At 39.5% G+C, this 16,111-nt stretch overlaps 1 protein-coding gene across 1 annotated transcript in view; it reads left to right on the top strand.

The window, feature by feature from the left end:
• Positions 1-13,015, top strand: part of dapk1 (death-associated protein kinase 1) — a 61,078-nt gene extending 48,063 nt beyond the window's left edge. The window contains exons 19-25 of the mRNA XM_079365303.1: positions 2,136-2,352; positions 4,872-5,057; positions 5,175-5,372; positions 6,657-6,795; positions 7,031-7,151; positions 7,255-7,443; positions 8,101-13,015. Of these exons, the coding sequence (XP_079221429.1) occupies positions 2,136-2,352; positions 4,872-5,057; positions 5,175-5,372; positions 6,657-6,795; positions 7,031-7,151; positions 7,255-7,443; positions 8,101-9,399 (2,349 nt within the window). The 3' untranslated portion in view covers positions 9,400-13,015. The remainder of the gene's footprint in view (positions 1-2,135; positions 2,353-4,871; positions 5,058-5,174; positions 5,373-6,656; positions 6,796-7,030; positions 7,152-7,254; positions 7,444-8,100) is intronic.
• The last annotated feature ends 3,096 nt before the right edge of the window (positions 13,016-16,111 follow it).

Here is a 16,111-nt window from a genome sequence, read left to right as displayed (position 1 = left end):
TTGCTCCTTAGTGAAAGCAGTTTTTTTATGTTTTAAAAACTTGCAGATGGTTCATGTGATGTAAAGAATCTGCTTTAGAACTTTATTTTTATGCAAAGTGACCGATACACACAATAATGTGGTTTTTCGCTTTGTTTCCACATGAGTTAAATACACAGAATAAAACACTTTGTATGAGTTTTATTTAAATCAGCTGGATTTAGACACACACATGTCCAGTGTTTGAGGAAGGGTCCAATTCAGAAGCTGTTCTCTGTTCAAACGCATGTAGAGAACAATGGTAGGAATACATGGATTGCTGATGTTTTCCTAGCTGTGACTAACCTAACACCCTCTGTACACTGAAATCTTGTCATTTATTAAAATCATGACAGCTTATCTGTTATTGGTGGATATTTGGGCTGCTTGGTGATGGTGTTGGATTAGTTCATTTCCTCACATACTTGCTATTACCAGATATCAGATTTTTAGGACTTAACCATATCTATTTTGTATCTTTTTATTTTGACGAGCTCAAGACCCATCTGTATGACAGTAATGCTTTTTGATCGCTTCGATAACTCAGATAAAGTGTGAGAACTAAACCTGAGTCAAATCAGTCTCTATTCAAACTAGAGCCAATTTATTATTGTTGCATTTATATGCCTTTCGCGTCTGTGCTTGGGAGGTGCATGTGGAGTTCAGCCCAGCATCGCCAATCTGCCTAAAGCCACGTCGACCAGAACACGCCTAAAGCTGAATGTCACTGAGGTCTCTCCAAAACCAGTTTTCCAGAGAACCTGCTGAGAATGAGTTCAGAGCGTGAAAACATGACAGCAGCAACTGAGAAAACAGTCACTCTCTGCATATGTTTGGCTAAATTAAGACCTGTTAACACATTGGTGCCAGTTTAGTAAGAGCACTGACTTCCAGAGAAGCCAGAGAGGAGAAAAATACACACAATTTAAAAGACTTCAATATGATGTCAAAATAGAAGTTGCGTTCTGCTCAAGCCTGAATCACAGATATTCAAATGAGATGATTTAAGTATTAAACGTGTTAACCTAACATATCCTCCTCTGATACGTGACTCATCTACTGATGGCTCAGAAACTCAGTCATATGTTTACAAATGTCATGGAATTGACAAAGTAACAGCAGGTGAAGAGAAGCCAGCCGCCTTTGGAAATGACTTTCAATGTTTATGCTTCCGAGTGCACCGGCTGCCATTTACTTTGACACAGACAAACTTTGCTGGATTAGTTGATGGATACATTCAGACACATTTGGCTGTGTGAGGTGACGATGATATATATTATGGAAATCCATTTCAGCCATTTAACAACATAATAAGAAACGTTTATATATTGTTGACTTTCAAATTACTGATCCAATCACATCAACCAAACCAATCCAGACATATTGTCATCAAGCACAACAGTTCCCAACATCTGGGGTCTGATAATACCCCAGCAACCATCTGATGGATTGTCTTAATATTCTATACACACTAAAAATATCAAAATGTCTATTTGACTTTTTCTCAATAACTGCTTTATATTTCAGTCTCAGCTGAACTTTGTATTTATTAAGAATATATTCAAAACTCGTTGAATCAATCAATCAATAATAAAACATTAAAGTTTAAAGAAATATAAATCTAGAAGATCCCAAGGTTGTCCTCTGTGCCCTCTCCCGTTTTTCCCCAACTATAGAGCATTGGCATAAAGAAGAACTGACTAGCTTTAAGGGTTGTTTTGTTCATTTACAACACCACCATGCTGAAAGAGGCTGAGTGTGATTCCTGGACCAACTGTGCAAATACTTTGTCAAAGTGTACTGAGCCGGTGTTGTTTTCTTTTTGTGAATCAATACAAAGAATGACAAATGTTAGCCTGCTTAAGTGCTCAGAAAACATTGAGAACATTAGCTTCGAGTCTGTAAACCTCATACAGGTGTTTGCTTTTGAGCTGTTAGTCGTTGTCATGTACTCAAATTGAAAAAGGAGATGTTACCTTGAACGGTGTGTTTGGAAAAAAACACTGGTTTGGGGACTCCTTAAAATAATTTCAAACATTACATAAATGTGTTTATCAAAGACATGAAGGATTGTCTAAAATCTGTCCTCTGTGTGGGTGTTTTTTTTGGCGGGGCAGGATAACCACAAACTGAGTTACATCCAGCAGCTGCGGCCCACTCAGATGGTCCAGTCCAGGATCAAGCTGAAGCTGTTCGGACACTCGGGGTCAGGGAAGAGCATGCTGTTGGAGTCTTTGAAATGTGGCATCCTGCGCAGCTTCTTCAGGAGGAAACGAACACGTATGACAAACACGGCCCGTCATCCCAACTCCCCCGTCAGTTCCAAACCTGCTGGTAGGTGACCGGTGACATCATCTATAAGGACTAGATTTAGTGCTGATTCAGCAGAACTGGTTACAGTCATCTATTTAAGACCAATGCAAAGCAACCTATGTCAATGCGTTTGACCCATGTGTTTATGACTGTTAGTAATGTCCTTGTATACGTCTACGTTAAGACTGTCACTAATGGTTGCCATGACTACATTTTCAGACGTTTATCATTCAGAGATTTCGAGGATTTGAACAATGACTACAGTTAACCATACTTTTCTTTCTCTGTTAACTCCGTAAGCTATCTTAACATTTACGCCAAAGTTCACAGGTTTTTTTATTATCTGCTAAAAAATGTTGATATTGTACTTTTCGGTGGTTGAGAGGACTTTTCAATATTTCTGGATGGTCGTTTACTTTTAGGTTGAAGAATGTTTGTAATTTTGTTTGAAGGGTTTGTCAAAGAGGAGTCTTTCACACGGAGCACACACTCCATGTTCTACAAAAGACTGAAAGGGCAGACGACACAGAGATACCTGTGAACAATGTTTAAATGCATATAAAAGATATCACCAGTCGTTAGAAGAAGGAACTAAAAGATAGAGAGCCCTTTTTTTCCAAACATAATAAGGTGAAAACTAGTGAGCTCCAAGGTCAAAGTTCCTGAGAGCCCTCACTTCATGCTATTCCAATTTATTTTTGAAAGGTCACATGACATCTGAATTGTGTTTTTTGGTCTTTTACATTTTACAAATTGGTGCAAAAAAAAAAAGAGAAAAAAATTCAATCCCAATATGCTGAATTCAAACCTTCAGTGGGAACAGTTCATCTTTTCTTCTGCTGACCTTCAAAAAGGAACACAGTGACAGATCTGTGGTAAGACTCCCTGACATGTTGAGTGAAGTGTAAAAAACCTACACGCACTCACACTTTGAATTCAATCTCTCTGTATTTGCCATTTTCTCTCACACACGTTAACACACACACATTTGTACCATTGTGTTTCCTTTGAGCGCTCTATTCTGCGGCACTCACAGCCATTACCTCCCAGACAGACATGATAATAGTGAGGTTGAGTCGGATAATGTTACTGATCCCGTCCTCTATACTATCTGGAAATCTGCAGCCCCTGTAGCTATGGATGGAGGTTGAAATAGCTTTTTTCTTGCTCTTCCAACTCAAGCTAAACCCAGTAAAAGACTCCTGGAGTGTGTTTTATATCTGCAGAGATAAGTGACATGAGTCCTCAGTGAAACACAAAGAGAGGGAGCAGGCTGTCATTATGTCCCTTGGTCTGCCTATTATATTTCTAGTCGAGCAGATAAAGCAGATAAAAGTATTGATGTATGTTCTTTTGTAAACCTGTCAAAAGACAGTGTGGCTGTTTAATGCATGTTTACCTTGGTCCAGAATCAAAATGTTGTAATAGTGTTTACACCTAATAGTAATTTCTGATCTTCCTACATGTTCATGCTTCAGTTATGAGAGGGACTGATCTTTTAATCACTCCCTATAGTCTTCTGTTAAAGGCACTGAAGAGATGTGTGCTTTGCTTAAGTCCAGGCCTGATTCTCCTAGTTTTCAATTATTATTATTTTTTAATTATAAAGTATCCTTTCTTCAGGATCCTTATTTATATCATAAACAGAAAAGGGCAGCTTTTTATCCCAGAAGTCCAAAACAAAAGCACTAGAACCCTCAAACTAGAAAATCAATTTACTGTGACTCCATTTTCATGATCTGCAGCATTGCAGAAATGTCAAAAAGAAATTTAACAGAGTCAGTGTTTATTAAATATATCCTGACTATCATGGTCAAGCCAGTGTAGCTTATTTTAAAGATAGTCATCATAGAATAAGAGATGATGTTTTTCTGATGGGGAGAACTTTTTGTCTTTTAATTTACTTCATCAGACCGTCGGTGTTAAAACGTCAGGATCACAAGTGAAGACTGAATGATTCTGGACTTATTGAGTGACGGCGTGAATTCTCACAATTGCTTGAAGCAATTTAACTAAAGCATGTGTTGTCTTTTGTTTGCCCTGGTGAGAAGCTCTCTGAGATTGATTTGAACAAAGAGAAGAGCATTGGCAGCACAAAACAAAACTGCAGTTAAAAGGTTGCTCAAGACCCTTGAAAACCAGTTGTAGGTGTGGTCTTAAGACGTGTCAATGGAATCCAAATGCCATGGCTGCAAAGTGGACTAATTTGCGATACAATAGCTCCCCCGTGTGTTCGCAAGTGTGCAGTGACTCTTTGAAAAATATAATTCAGGCTACAAACTTTCTTCTAGTCGAATATTCATCATAACATGGTCATGTTTTTGTAGCTCACCTATGTTAAAGGTGTTTTTATACTTTACACAACATTTTTATATTTGACAATAATGAAGCTATTCTGTATTGAATTTATCTCCCATTGAATCTGAGATGCAGTCAAGTATACCATCTGTCACATTGACGTAGTGTGACCCTGCTGCAGAGAGTTTTAACACTTTCAGTCCTCTCCGTCTGTCTTCTTGTGTTTTTTTTTCTCTGTTCAGTGTCAGTGAGCATATCCAACCTGTACCCGGGCTGTGAGAACGTGAGTGTGCGCAGTCGCAGCATGATGTTTGAGCCGAGCCTGACCAAAGGAGTGCTGGAGGTCTTCTCCCCCGTCCACAACGCTCTGTCCACAGCAGACGAACAGGCCACGAAGGCAATCGACATCCAGCACGCCAACATCAACGGTGAGAGCCAGTGATGGAGGAAGAACTCGGATCACATCATTAATACTGATACAACTCTGTAATGGTCCTCCATTAGCACTGATATCCTGTTGATTTCACATGTTGCCCTCTCTGTAGGTGTCGGCGATTTCAGTGTGTGGGAGTTCTCAGGGAACCCGGTCTATCACTGCACCTACGACTACTTTGCAGCCAATGATGCCACAGCGATCCATTTGGTTCTGTTCAGTCTGGAGGAGCCGTATGAGACCCAACTGAGTCACATCACCTACTGGCTGAACCTGCTGAAGGTCCTGATGCTGCCACAGGACAACATCGGTGAGGACAGAGAGAGGGACAGTGATGCTTTATGACTAATACATTATTTGATTTTAATGTCTTTATCCGTAAATGAGGGAAAAAACAAGAAAAAAGTGTAACACAGTCATGAGGTGAAAAGAGACTAATCACTGAATATTGCCTGAGTGATATAAGTGGTTTTACTTACATTAACAGAGATTTGACAAAAAGGTCAGTAACGTGAAGTTATTGTCCTTCCATGTCAAAACAAAAAAAACAAAAAACAAACATGGGAACAACTGTGAGAGTGAGTGAGTCAGCCTCCTTTCACACACAAACAAGAGCACAGGACAAAACATGACAACAGTGCTCAATACCAAGATTATAACCCGTAAAAAGAAGATAAAGTAACCCATCGGTAAGATAAAATATAAAAATAAAAACAAGATAGAAACAAGCAATCAGTAAAAGCAAGATGAAGGAAAGAGAAGACCAAAAGTGCAGAGATCAATACGTAAACAATAAATGTGCTAAAAATGCTCCAAAAGAAGATTACTACTGCATCATGTCTTGTTCATCTCACTGATGGCTGCTGGGACGAAGCTGTTCTTGGGTTGGTACTTAATGCCGACGTCCTCAAGAGAGGAGCTGAAATTAAATATGTAAAGGGTTGGAGTCATTTTTTAAAATGGAGCCAGATATCCTCTGTACCTGTCTGATGCACAGGGCTTCTGGTGTAAGCTGTGACTCTCCATTCAGTCTACTGGACCATTTCACGATTAGATTTTTGTTTTTAAGAGACAGGTTCCCAAACCATGACACCAGGCCAAAGGATAAGGCAGTGTAAGAGGTTTCACTAAATGTCCCTAATGCTGAATCTATAAACAGACTGGATAAAAGAAGACGGCATAACCCAATTGGGGGTCTGACAAGAAACACTGAGACTAGAACAGAGTTTAATGAGCTCTGTGCATCCGTTAAATACAGTTCACAACATAGGTCATAAATTCCTTCCAGGTTTAGATTCCCCTGTACATGGTGTGGAGAATCATATTACCTTTACTCTTTGAATGTCAAGCATCTATTTAGAACAATCTCTCATTACACTGCTAGTTGAGTCAATACATTTTGCTTCACAGACGTTACATATGATATGCATTTCTTAAAGTGTGGTCATAGCTACTCAGAATAGATTGGACCCAAACTGAACGAATACACAGAAATGTGTACTATCATCTAGGAAGGCATTGAAAGGTTAATGAGCTCAGAAAGTGCAAAAAGTCATGTGATATGACAAAAGATGTCCTGTGTTTCACTGTCCAGCTTTCGCAGGTCGGATCCAGCAGCCTCTTGAAGTCGTTCTGGTGGCGACTCACGCTGACCTAGCCGACGTCCCAAGAGCTTTCTCTGGAGAGTTCTGCTATGACAAAGAGAAAGCTCTGCTCAAAGAAGTTAGGAACAGGTCAGGACTCAAACACCAGCACACCATGTAATCTCATTGTAGTTCATTTTGTTATATGAATTTTTTTTTTCTTTGTTTAATAGCAGTTAATATCTAACTACCTATCAGCTTAAGCATCCCAGCTATGAAGAACAAACCAGTACAGCATGGTGGCTGTGTCCCATAACATTTTAACTGACAGGATCTTTTAGACTCATGTTAAGATGTTTTTTTTTTTTGATTTTGTTGTTTTCAGGTTTGGTGTCGACTTGCACATCAGTGAGAAATTGTTTGTGATCGATGCTGGAGCCTCAAACTCCAGAGACGTGAAGCTGCTGAGGAATCACCTGCAGGAACTACGCACCAGCATCATCTCTGTGAGCTCTGCAAACACTTGATTTAAAAAAAACAAAAAACAGTTGATAGCATTGCATACAGTCTATGTCCTGACTATCCTCCCTACCTACTCTGTCACTGCAGAGGTGTAGTCCCATGACACTGTTGTCGGAGCGTTTGCTGACCACCCTGCCGAGCTGGAGGAAGATGAGCGGTCCCAACCAGCTGACATCATGGCAACAGTTTGTCAGCGATGTTCAGGAACACATCAACCCTTTGGTCAGTCAGGATCACCTGCGCACACTGGCCCTGCAGCTGCACAGCATGGGGGAGGTATGAGTCTGTTTAAGGAATTTCCACACCAGGCGGTTTATATTTAGAAAAAACTAAATATGAGTCCTCCATAATTATCGTGTTCTTTTGGGGTTCAGGATGACATGGAGACTGGGGGGTAAAAATCAAACAATCATGAAACACTTTATTACATCTTAAACAAATACAAAAATGGCAAAATGTTGTTATTAATGTTTTTCTGAAAGGACCATTGTTGTTAAAACAAATATATACACGTGCTTGGTCTACTTTAATGCTGTTCTGACTGTTTCAAAGTAATTATCTGAAGAGAATTTATACTTTTTGTGTTTGTTGCATCGCTGCTGCGAATCAGTAATTTCTCCAGGATACCACAAGGGGGTGCTATTTGTTCATGGGAAAAAAATCCCAAACCCCTAACAGCAGGAGAGCGGGAACTTGTTGTTTCTCTGTTTATTTCCCAGAATGAGTCACAGCTCAGAGCTCCAAGTCACAGAATAACCCTGAGTTTGAGAACAGATTCTTTTGAGTGTTTGCTGATGTTTTTGTCTTAAAGAAGGTCATGCAGCATCACGTAATTTGTTTCTTAATATGTATACAGTATATAATGTGTTTCCCTTAATTTAATATATGCACCTCTTCTTCTCTCACCTCTTCCTCCTCTTCCTGTATCAACAGATCAACATCATGCAGAGTGAGACGGTGCAGGATGTGGTTCTTCTGGAACCTCGCTGGCTCTGCAGCAACGTGCTCGGCAAGCTGCTCTCTGTGGAGACACCCAAGGCCATCCACCACTACAGGGGGCGCTACAGGCTGGAGGAAGTCCAAGCTCTGGCTCCTGAAAGCGACGTGGACGAGCTGCTGCAGATCCTGGATGCCATGGATGTCTGCGCCCGCGACGCCACCAACCCTTCCATGGTGGACGTTCCCGCACTCATCAAGACCAACGGCCTCCACCGCTCTTGGACCGAAGAGGAGGAGGAGGAGGAGTCTCTTCTCTATGGCGGGGTTCGACTGGTCCCTGCCGAGCACCTGACACCCTTCCCCTGTGGCCTATTTCACAAACTGCAGGTGAATCTGTGTCGCTGGAGCCACCAGCAGAAGCCCGAGGAGGAGGGCGGGGAGGATTTCGACGGAGATATCCACCTGTGGACCAACGGAGCCAAGGTGAGCCAGGCTGAAGTGGAGGCCATGATCCTGCTGGTCAATCACGGGCAGGGGTTGGAGATTCAGGTGCGCGGGCACGAATCAGAGCGGGCAAAGTGCTACACTCTGCTGGACACCATCTGCAGTATCGCAGAGAACCTGCTGGCCTCCACCCTGCCCGGACTGCTCACGGCCAAATATTACCTGAGTCCTCAGCAGCTGAGGGAGCACCACGCCCCCATCATGATCTACCAGCCCAAAGACTTCTTTAGAGCACAGGTACAGAGAGAATCCTCGCTTACCAACACCATGGGCGGCTATCGTGAGAGCTTCAGTAGCATCCTGGCTTTTGGCTGCGCCGAAGTTTACCAGCAAGGTATTCTTGGAACGGACATCCACATATCAGATGTCCCCCTTCTGGCTCGCAGGAAGCTTTGCCGCATGCTGGACCCTCCTGATGCTCTGGGCAAAGACTGGTGCCTGCTCGCCATGAACCTCGGCCTCACAGACTTGGTGGCCAAACACAGCAATGGAACTGTAAACGGCGCCCCTGAGTCGGACTCTGACCCGGAATCTCAGCAGGCCTGGTTGCAGCCCAGCCCCACGGCGGCTCTGCTGCAGGAGTGGAGCGGGCGAGCGGACAGCACAGTGGGTGTGTTGATGGCCAAACTGAGGGAGCTCGGCCGCAGAGATGCTGCCGACTTCCTGCTTAAAGCCTCACCTGTTTTCAGGGTCAATATGGAGGCGGTGGGCGGGGCCGCTAATGGCTACCCACCCATCAGCAACGGTGGAACATCGTACAACTCCATCAGTTCCGTCATTTCCCGCTGAACCAGTCAGGGTCGGCTTTCTGCCAAATGTCAAATATTCTGACACGAAATGTTCCTGAAAGCAGAAGCGACACAGACGTTTGTGTTGATGATCATGAAGTGCAATCGTTACCAGAGTCCAGCTGCTCGTTCTTCAACGCTGTATTAAGTTGGCGTGTGAACCAGATGTTGTGTTTGTGCTCTCCACACCTGTACAGCCGACTTTCCTTCCACTATGAATGTTGTGAAAGAGCTGATTGTCTTGAGCTCCAAAGAGGAATCTAGTGCTTTTATTTAGTTCTTTATCTTGTGCTGCTTTTTAGTATCCCTCCTGCTCTACTGCACATCGGAGTCTCTCTCTTCTTACAGCAGCTGACAGAACCGTTACGTTTTTAAATGAATTGAAACATGAAAAAATCATGGCAACTTTTGACTCATCCATCCTCAAGTTAAAAAAAAAAGAATAAAGAAACAGAGTATACCCACTCTATTCCGTCCACGCAGTGACATAAAATCTGATCTCCGTTGTTGCTTCTGTGTTAGTAAGGTGAGTTTTGGCCGTTCAGCTTAATGTTTCATGAATTAACAGCATTTTTTCAGAGTGCCTTTGTGGCCTTCTACCTCTCTGAAGAGCACAAATAGTCTTGTTATTTAAAATCAAAAAAAGAAGAAGAACTGTGCCTTGTTGACACTAATAGTAAAATAAATTCAATCATTTCTATTGAGAAAAGGCCATGTTACATTTTGGGCAGAAAAAGTGAATGAAGTTAGAGCATGAGAAGGAAAAAGAAGGCTCTGCTCTTGTTACAGGATTTGTTTGACACAAGGGTGAAATGAGAGAAGGGTTCTGCTTTGTTGTGTTTAGTGTTTGAGAGATATAACATGTGGAATCTCTCTCCTATTACAGTCAGTGAGGAGTTTATTTAATGCTCTGTGGGAGCTGTCGCCAGAGTCAAAGGGAAATGATATCATGTTTGATCTTTGTGTGTTTCAGTTTGATTCTTTATTAATCCAACAACAGTCATCTTATAACTGAGAACTGACAGTATTTGACGGGTTCTATATTGTCTGAGCTGTCTTGACTGAATGAGTGAATGATGTAATTTGGTAAACGTCTTAGAGCCTTGAATGAGCTGCTAAAACATTACAGACAGAAAAACACTGTTGATCTGACTGATAGTGTTTCTAGATCAAACTACCAGGAACAGTGGAATTAAGTTATTTCTGATATTGTTTTCATATTTCAAATGGATCCAAAGACTTTGTGAAATTGTCCAAGGGGAAGAACATCATGTCAACTCTGTAGAGATAATAGATTTATCTATCTTATCTTATATTGTTTTGTTTCTTTTAGTCCAGTACTCTTGGCATGAGATGAGTTTGTTGCTAAGTTAATGAACAGCGTGCTATCATGCCCAGTAAAACAGCTGTTTCATCAGATCACTTTATAAAGTTGACAACATTACAGTGGGGGTTTTCTTCTGCTGCCACCATGTGGCCAAAAAAAAAAAGCATATTGAAATGTTTGGAAAAGAACCTTTTTAAACGATAGTTTTTGCCCCATTATGTTTTCTTGATTTATTTGTTGTTTCTAAAAAATGACAGTAAATTATGGAAAATGCCCCAAAGCCCAAGTTGTGTGGTGTTGTGGATGAAAACAGATCATCCATTGATTAATTGGCTAATCTGATTTAAACTGTGTCACCGTTAATACAAGTCAGTGTATGATATTCTGTTTAGAGTTACTATAAAAGAAATAGACGTACTTCATTTTAATCATTCATTTTCATTCATTTTATTATTTAACAGGAAATTCGAAAATGTACCTCATTTACTTTTCTATTTGTTGTAACTTATCCAAACAGACCCTGCTTGGGACCAGTAAATAGACCCTGACTCGATAGTTTACTGCAAGTATTACCAAATTACAAGACTGCTCTTTCCAGGAACCTCCAAAACAGCTTACAGTCAGTTATCAGTTATCAGAAATGTTTGCTTGTTGGGACTTGTAGAATAAGTTAACACTTTGAATATTTACACTGAAATGTCCATTAACTCATAATGACTTCTCACAAAGGGACAATAAGCCATCTTACAAACTTATTATTGTTTTTTCCAAATGTAAGGTGTCTCATTGAAAGGTGTTCACCCTTTGCCGCATCATCTAACATTTGTTGAAAACAAAGCTCAGTGTCTAATTTTAGAAATCCTAAAGGCACACAGGTTGAAACTACAGGGTCCACTTTGAATTAAATGTGCCACCAAATATGAGAATTAAACAAGTAATTTTTTTTTTACATTTTCTATCAGGCTACAAAGTAATTTATATTAAGACCAACTCTGCACATTTTTAATGCTTTCTCAACAAGTTTTTTTTTTCTTTATTAGCAACAGTGATTACCAAACAGTGGCGTCGATGCCGCTTCTGTCGAGCTTAAATTTAGCTGACCATGCTGAGTCGTTGGCTGATTGTGCGTGGCTTCGCATCTTCTTTCAGTTTGGGTTTCTTTGAGTCTTCTTTCAGCTGAAAAGCGACTCAGTCAGTAAAATGCAGGAATATGGTTGGCATTAAGTTTGGAAGTATTTTGTACAAAAGAAATGCCAAAGGCTGCTGAAGACAGAAAAATGACTTGGAGAGTAAACTGAAACTTTATAATGTTTGTGAACCATGAAGATGTTTTTTTTGAAAACAGATGTCTTCATGTTGGGGTTAAAAACAGTCTTATCTCTTTAATGTAAACCATGTTCCAGGACAGTGTCACAGTTTGATCGTAAAAGATGAGCTCTTTGCCAGTATTTCCTCTCTGCCTCACTTCCCCCAGTGTTACTGTCTGTTCACACAGATAAACTTTCTATTTCAAAAACGGGACTGCCTGAAGTCGCCAAATGACACAGCAAACTTCCAGCTGTGGTGTAAATACTTGATACCTATTTCTTCAACTTCCCCTTCTATTTTTGTTATCTGAATTATGTTCCCCCAACAAGGCAAAATGAATGTACTACACATCGCTCCTGAGAACATGGAAACATGTTCAAAGACATCTAACATCACGGTGGCAAAAACATGTGTACAGCAATGTTATGTGTCCCCAAATTGATCACTAAAATGTTATATTTTTCTTGTTTGATTGAAGCCTTTTGTTAAAGATGTATATAAAAAATCTTTGCCAATGTTTGAGTCCTTTGAATACACTCGCTCATTCCTCTATTAACGCTTTGTACAGAACACAAGCTTCAGAAAGAAGTTAAAGAAAGGGAAGTGATTATTGTTTCTCTTGTTTCAGAAAAAGACTGACATGTTTTTTTGTTAAGTCTGGGATTCATTCTACTATTAACAAGTCTGTCTCCGTTTGGTGTCTCTTTTTTTCCTGGGATTGTTCCGATTCATGAGTACGACCAAAACGTGGATTATAGAGGTGTTCTTAAAGACATTTGTGAGTGTGAAAAGGAACATTTAATGAACTCAATATTAGTCGAGTAAATGTCCTCCTTTGGAGACTCGGATCCAGACGCTGCATTGCACAGGTCTTTTTGTCGCTATTTATGTTACATTATTTTAGCATGTCTTGGAATGCCATGTTCTTAGTACTTCTGACACTTTATAGTGTAAAACATTTTATAATAAATTCTTTACCTAATATCATGCTCTTGGTTCTTTATTAAAAAAGAAATACAAATAATTATTTTAGATTTGAAACATTTATTAACTTTTTAATGTCAACAGATGAACATAATGGATGTACCAAAAACATGCAAACATAGATTGCCGATGCTTCATAGTATTAATAGTCGGAGAAATACTTGATTATAAAGTTTGTGTTTTTGAGGCCAGGAATATTGTTGAAGTTATATAGTGTATAGTTTTCTAATAACTTAACATTGAAGCAGTGTTTCATATAAAACACAAAGGAAAAAATTTGTGAGAGTGTCACAAAGTGCATGTTTTTTTATATTCACTGCTTTCCAGTTTACACCTGGAAGATGTTCATTCATCACAAAGAGATGACTTTTTATTACAGGTGTTGCAAAGAAAGCTCATAAGAAAAATCCATTTACACTTCTCTATTTTCACACTGAGTGAGGAGCTGACTACTATTCTTCGTAGATTTGATACTGAATATGTGGCGCTGTGTTTATTTTTGTAGGCAGAACTGATTCCACCAGATGTCTGAACTCATGGTCACATAGACATTACTTTATAAAGGGTTTTTTGTTGAATATTTTAGGAAAAGTGTGAAACTTATTTTAGAAAATTGATTAGAAATATAAATTCACATTTGAACTGAATTATCTGTTACAAATATCCTTTGACAGATATTTGTGATGTTATAGTCTATTACTGGGTTTATTTTGGTATGTATGACTTATTTTAGGAATGTTTTCAGGGGAAGACCACAGACATTAAATATTAATGAACTCAGATTCAAACGTCCTAAAAAGAAAAGTGCCCACCATAGTCAATGTTTTCATTCCCAACCTGCAGAATAAGCGTGACACGACCAGGTTAACATGCTTAAACTTCACATCAATCTCTTCCTGTACAAATGTCTATGAATCAACGTCGGTACTGTCAGCAGTTGGGACAAGTTAAGACAAACCCCAGAGTGCTTTGGGCGGCATGCAGACAGGTCATGTGAATGTGCGGGTAGAGGGTTGGACTGAAGCTCCACAATGAACCCAGAGATGTGTTAATAACAACCTGGAATCTGTTAGAGACAAAAAAGACCAACACAAATGTCTTTCCCAGATTTACCAAATACACTTAAATCAATAAATGGTTTATTATTGTGCTGCCCGTGTTGGCGGTGCTGGGAGAAGTAGCAATACAACGCTGTGAAAATACTACACTACAAGTAAAACAAAGAATTTACAATCTTAAATATATGTAATAGTAATCAGATCAGTAACATGGTCCTCAAAGTACTCGCACTAAAAAGTCTGCAGTATATATTATGTTATAAAGCCTATTTACCAGGAAGTGAGTTGAATAGAGTTCCTATAGACAGATTGTTTACCTTAAAAACAGCAAAATCAGGGTCAAAGTTGTCCATAGTGTTTACTTAAAGTTCCAACAGGGCACTTAGGTCAAAAACAACACTGTGTCTATAGATATGTTAATCTGTTCTGTTTAACCTTTGTGTGTTGGGACAGGCCGCTGACATATGATGTCTTTACACTTTCCTCATAAGGTTGAGCATGTATTGATTATCACTTGCTTCTACCCTTTTACTCAATAGGGAAATAGAGTTCAGAATCATTGGATTTTAAAGCGTTCCTAAATATGGATATGTTACCTAAACAAACGTGCATGCTCGTAAAGGAAGTGCTCAGTCAACTTTTGTCATGTGTCTCTCCTCTTGAGCAACAGGATCCTGTCACACAACTGCTGAGAATGCAAGTCTGAGTCCTGCACATGCAAAGCCATAATGAGCTCACTGTAAAGTATGATGCCGTGTTAACTTCACCACAGAGTTGCATGAAGTAAATTTGTGAACATCATGTAACCTGCATGTGACAACTGATTCATTGAATGGACATTAATAGAAATGGTAAGCATTTAGGTTAATGAAGGCAGGTTTTAGTGACTAGTTTATTACTTTCAACATGTTAGTATGAAGCTTAAACTATTAGCTCATTAACATTGCTTAGCATAAAGACAGGATAATAGTAAAGCATTGAAAGTTTAGTCCTGAAAACCAGCAAGTTTAGCCTACCATATATAAAAAAGTTATTCCTAATACATAATGAAGTATTATTTATTGTATTATTTTTATAATTATCCTTCGCAAAACTGGCAGTCAAAAGTATAAAACATCCTTAAATTCTAATCAAAATAAAATTCCCATCACTGACTTGATAAGAAACAGGAAATCTAAAATCAGATGAGTCTTTATGCATAAACAACTCTTGTCAGTTTAAAGTTTCAAAATCTTATCACTCACACAAGAATTGATCCTGATTTACTCAACAGTTCCAGGAAGTTGTCCTGCTTAATTCCAGCTGCTGATAGTTATATATGTAAGTTCAATGTTAATCCCCCCAAAACATCTCTTTCATCAGTTTTTTAGCAACATTTAAGAAACATTTTATTTTCACTCTGTGTTATATTTTCTTAACTGTTACATATTTTCTCCTCTACAGAACAAACAAACAAATGTGATCTCTTGTTCTGACAGGCTTTTACCTGGATGATATGAATGTTGTGTTTACTTCTTTAAATAAATACAAAAGATGACTGTGTTTGTTTAAGCCTGTTTATTCCTGAAAGGCATACATGGAAAATATTATCGATCAGTCGGACCATTATTACCAAGGATTACTAACAGTAATTATTTCATTCAGGAGGCCCCCCCCCCCCCGCCCCCCCCCCCCAATTGTCTCACAAATGTCAATCTTAAATGTCTTAACCTATTCCATGTAAAATCCATTTAATTCTTGTCAGGGAATCTGTTGGGAGTTTAGATTTGCCTTGGCTAATTTGACGGTTTAACTGATGTGTGAAAGGTTTTTTGCATGCCCATCTTCCCATTCGAAAGTACTGACTAGCCTTTTAAGTGACTAGTGACATTTTTTTAATGGAAAACGTGTATTTTTCACGGTTTTCGACACAACAATGTTAAAATAACAAGATGTCCTTTCTCCCATCCATTCTATAGGGGGAGAATCACGTGCATCCTGGCGTGACGTCATTCACAAGGGCGGGGCTAAGACATAATAAACAAGGATTCAGCGAA

The sequence above is a fragment of the Symphodus melops genome, assembly GCF_947650265.1.
Source record: "Symphodus melops genome assembly, chromosome: 1".
Lineage (NCBI taxonomy): Eukaryota > Metazoa > Chordata > Actinopteri > Labriformes > Labridae > Symphodus > Symphodus melops.
The sequence above is the reverse complement of the archived record's forward strand: the minus strand, read 5'-3'. Positions and strand labels throughout refer to the sequence as shown.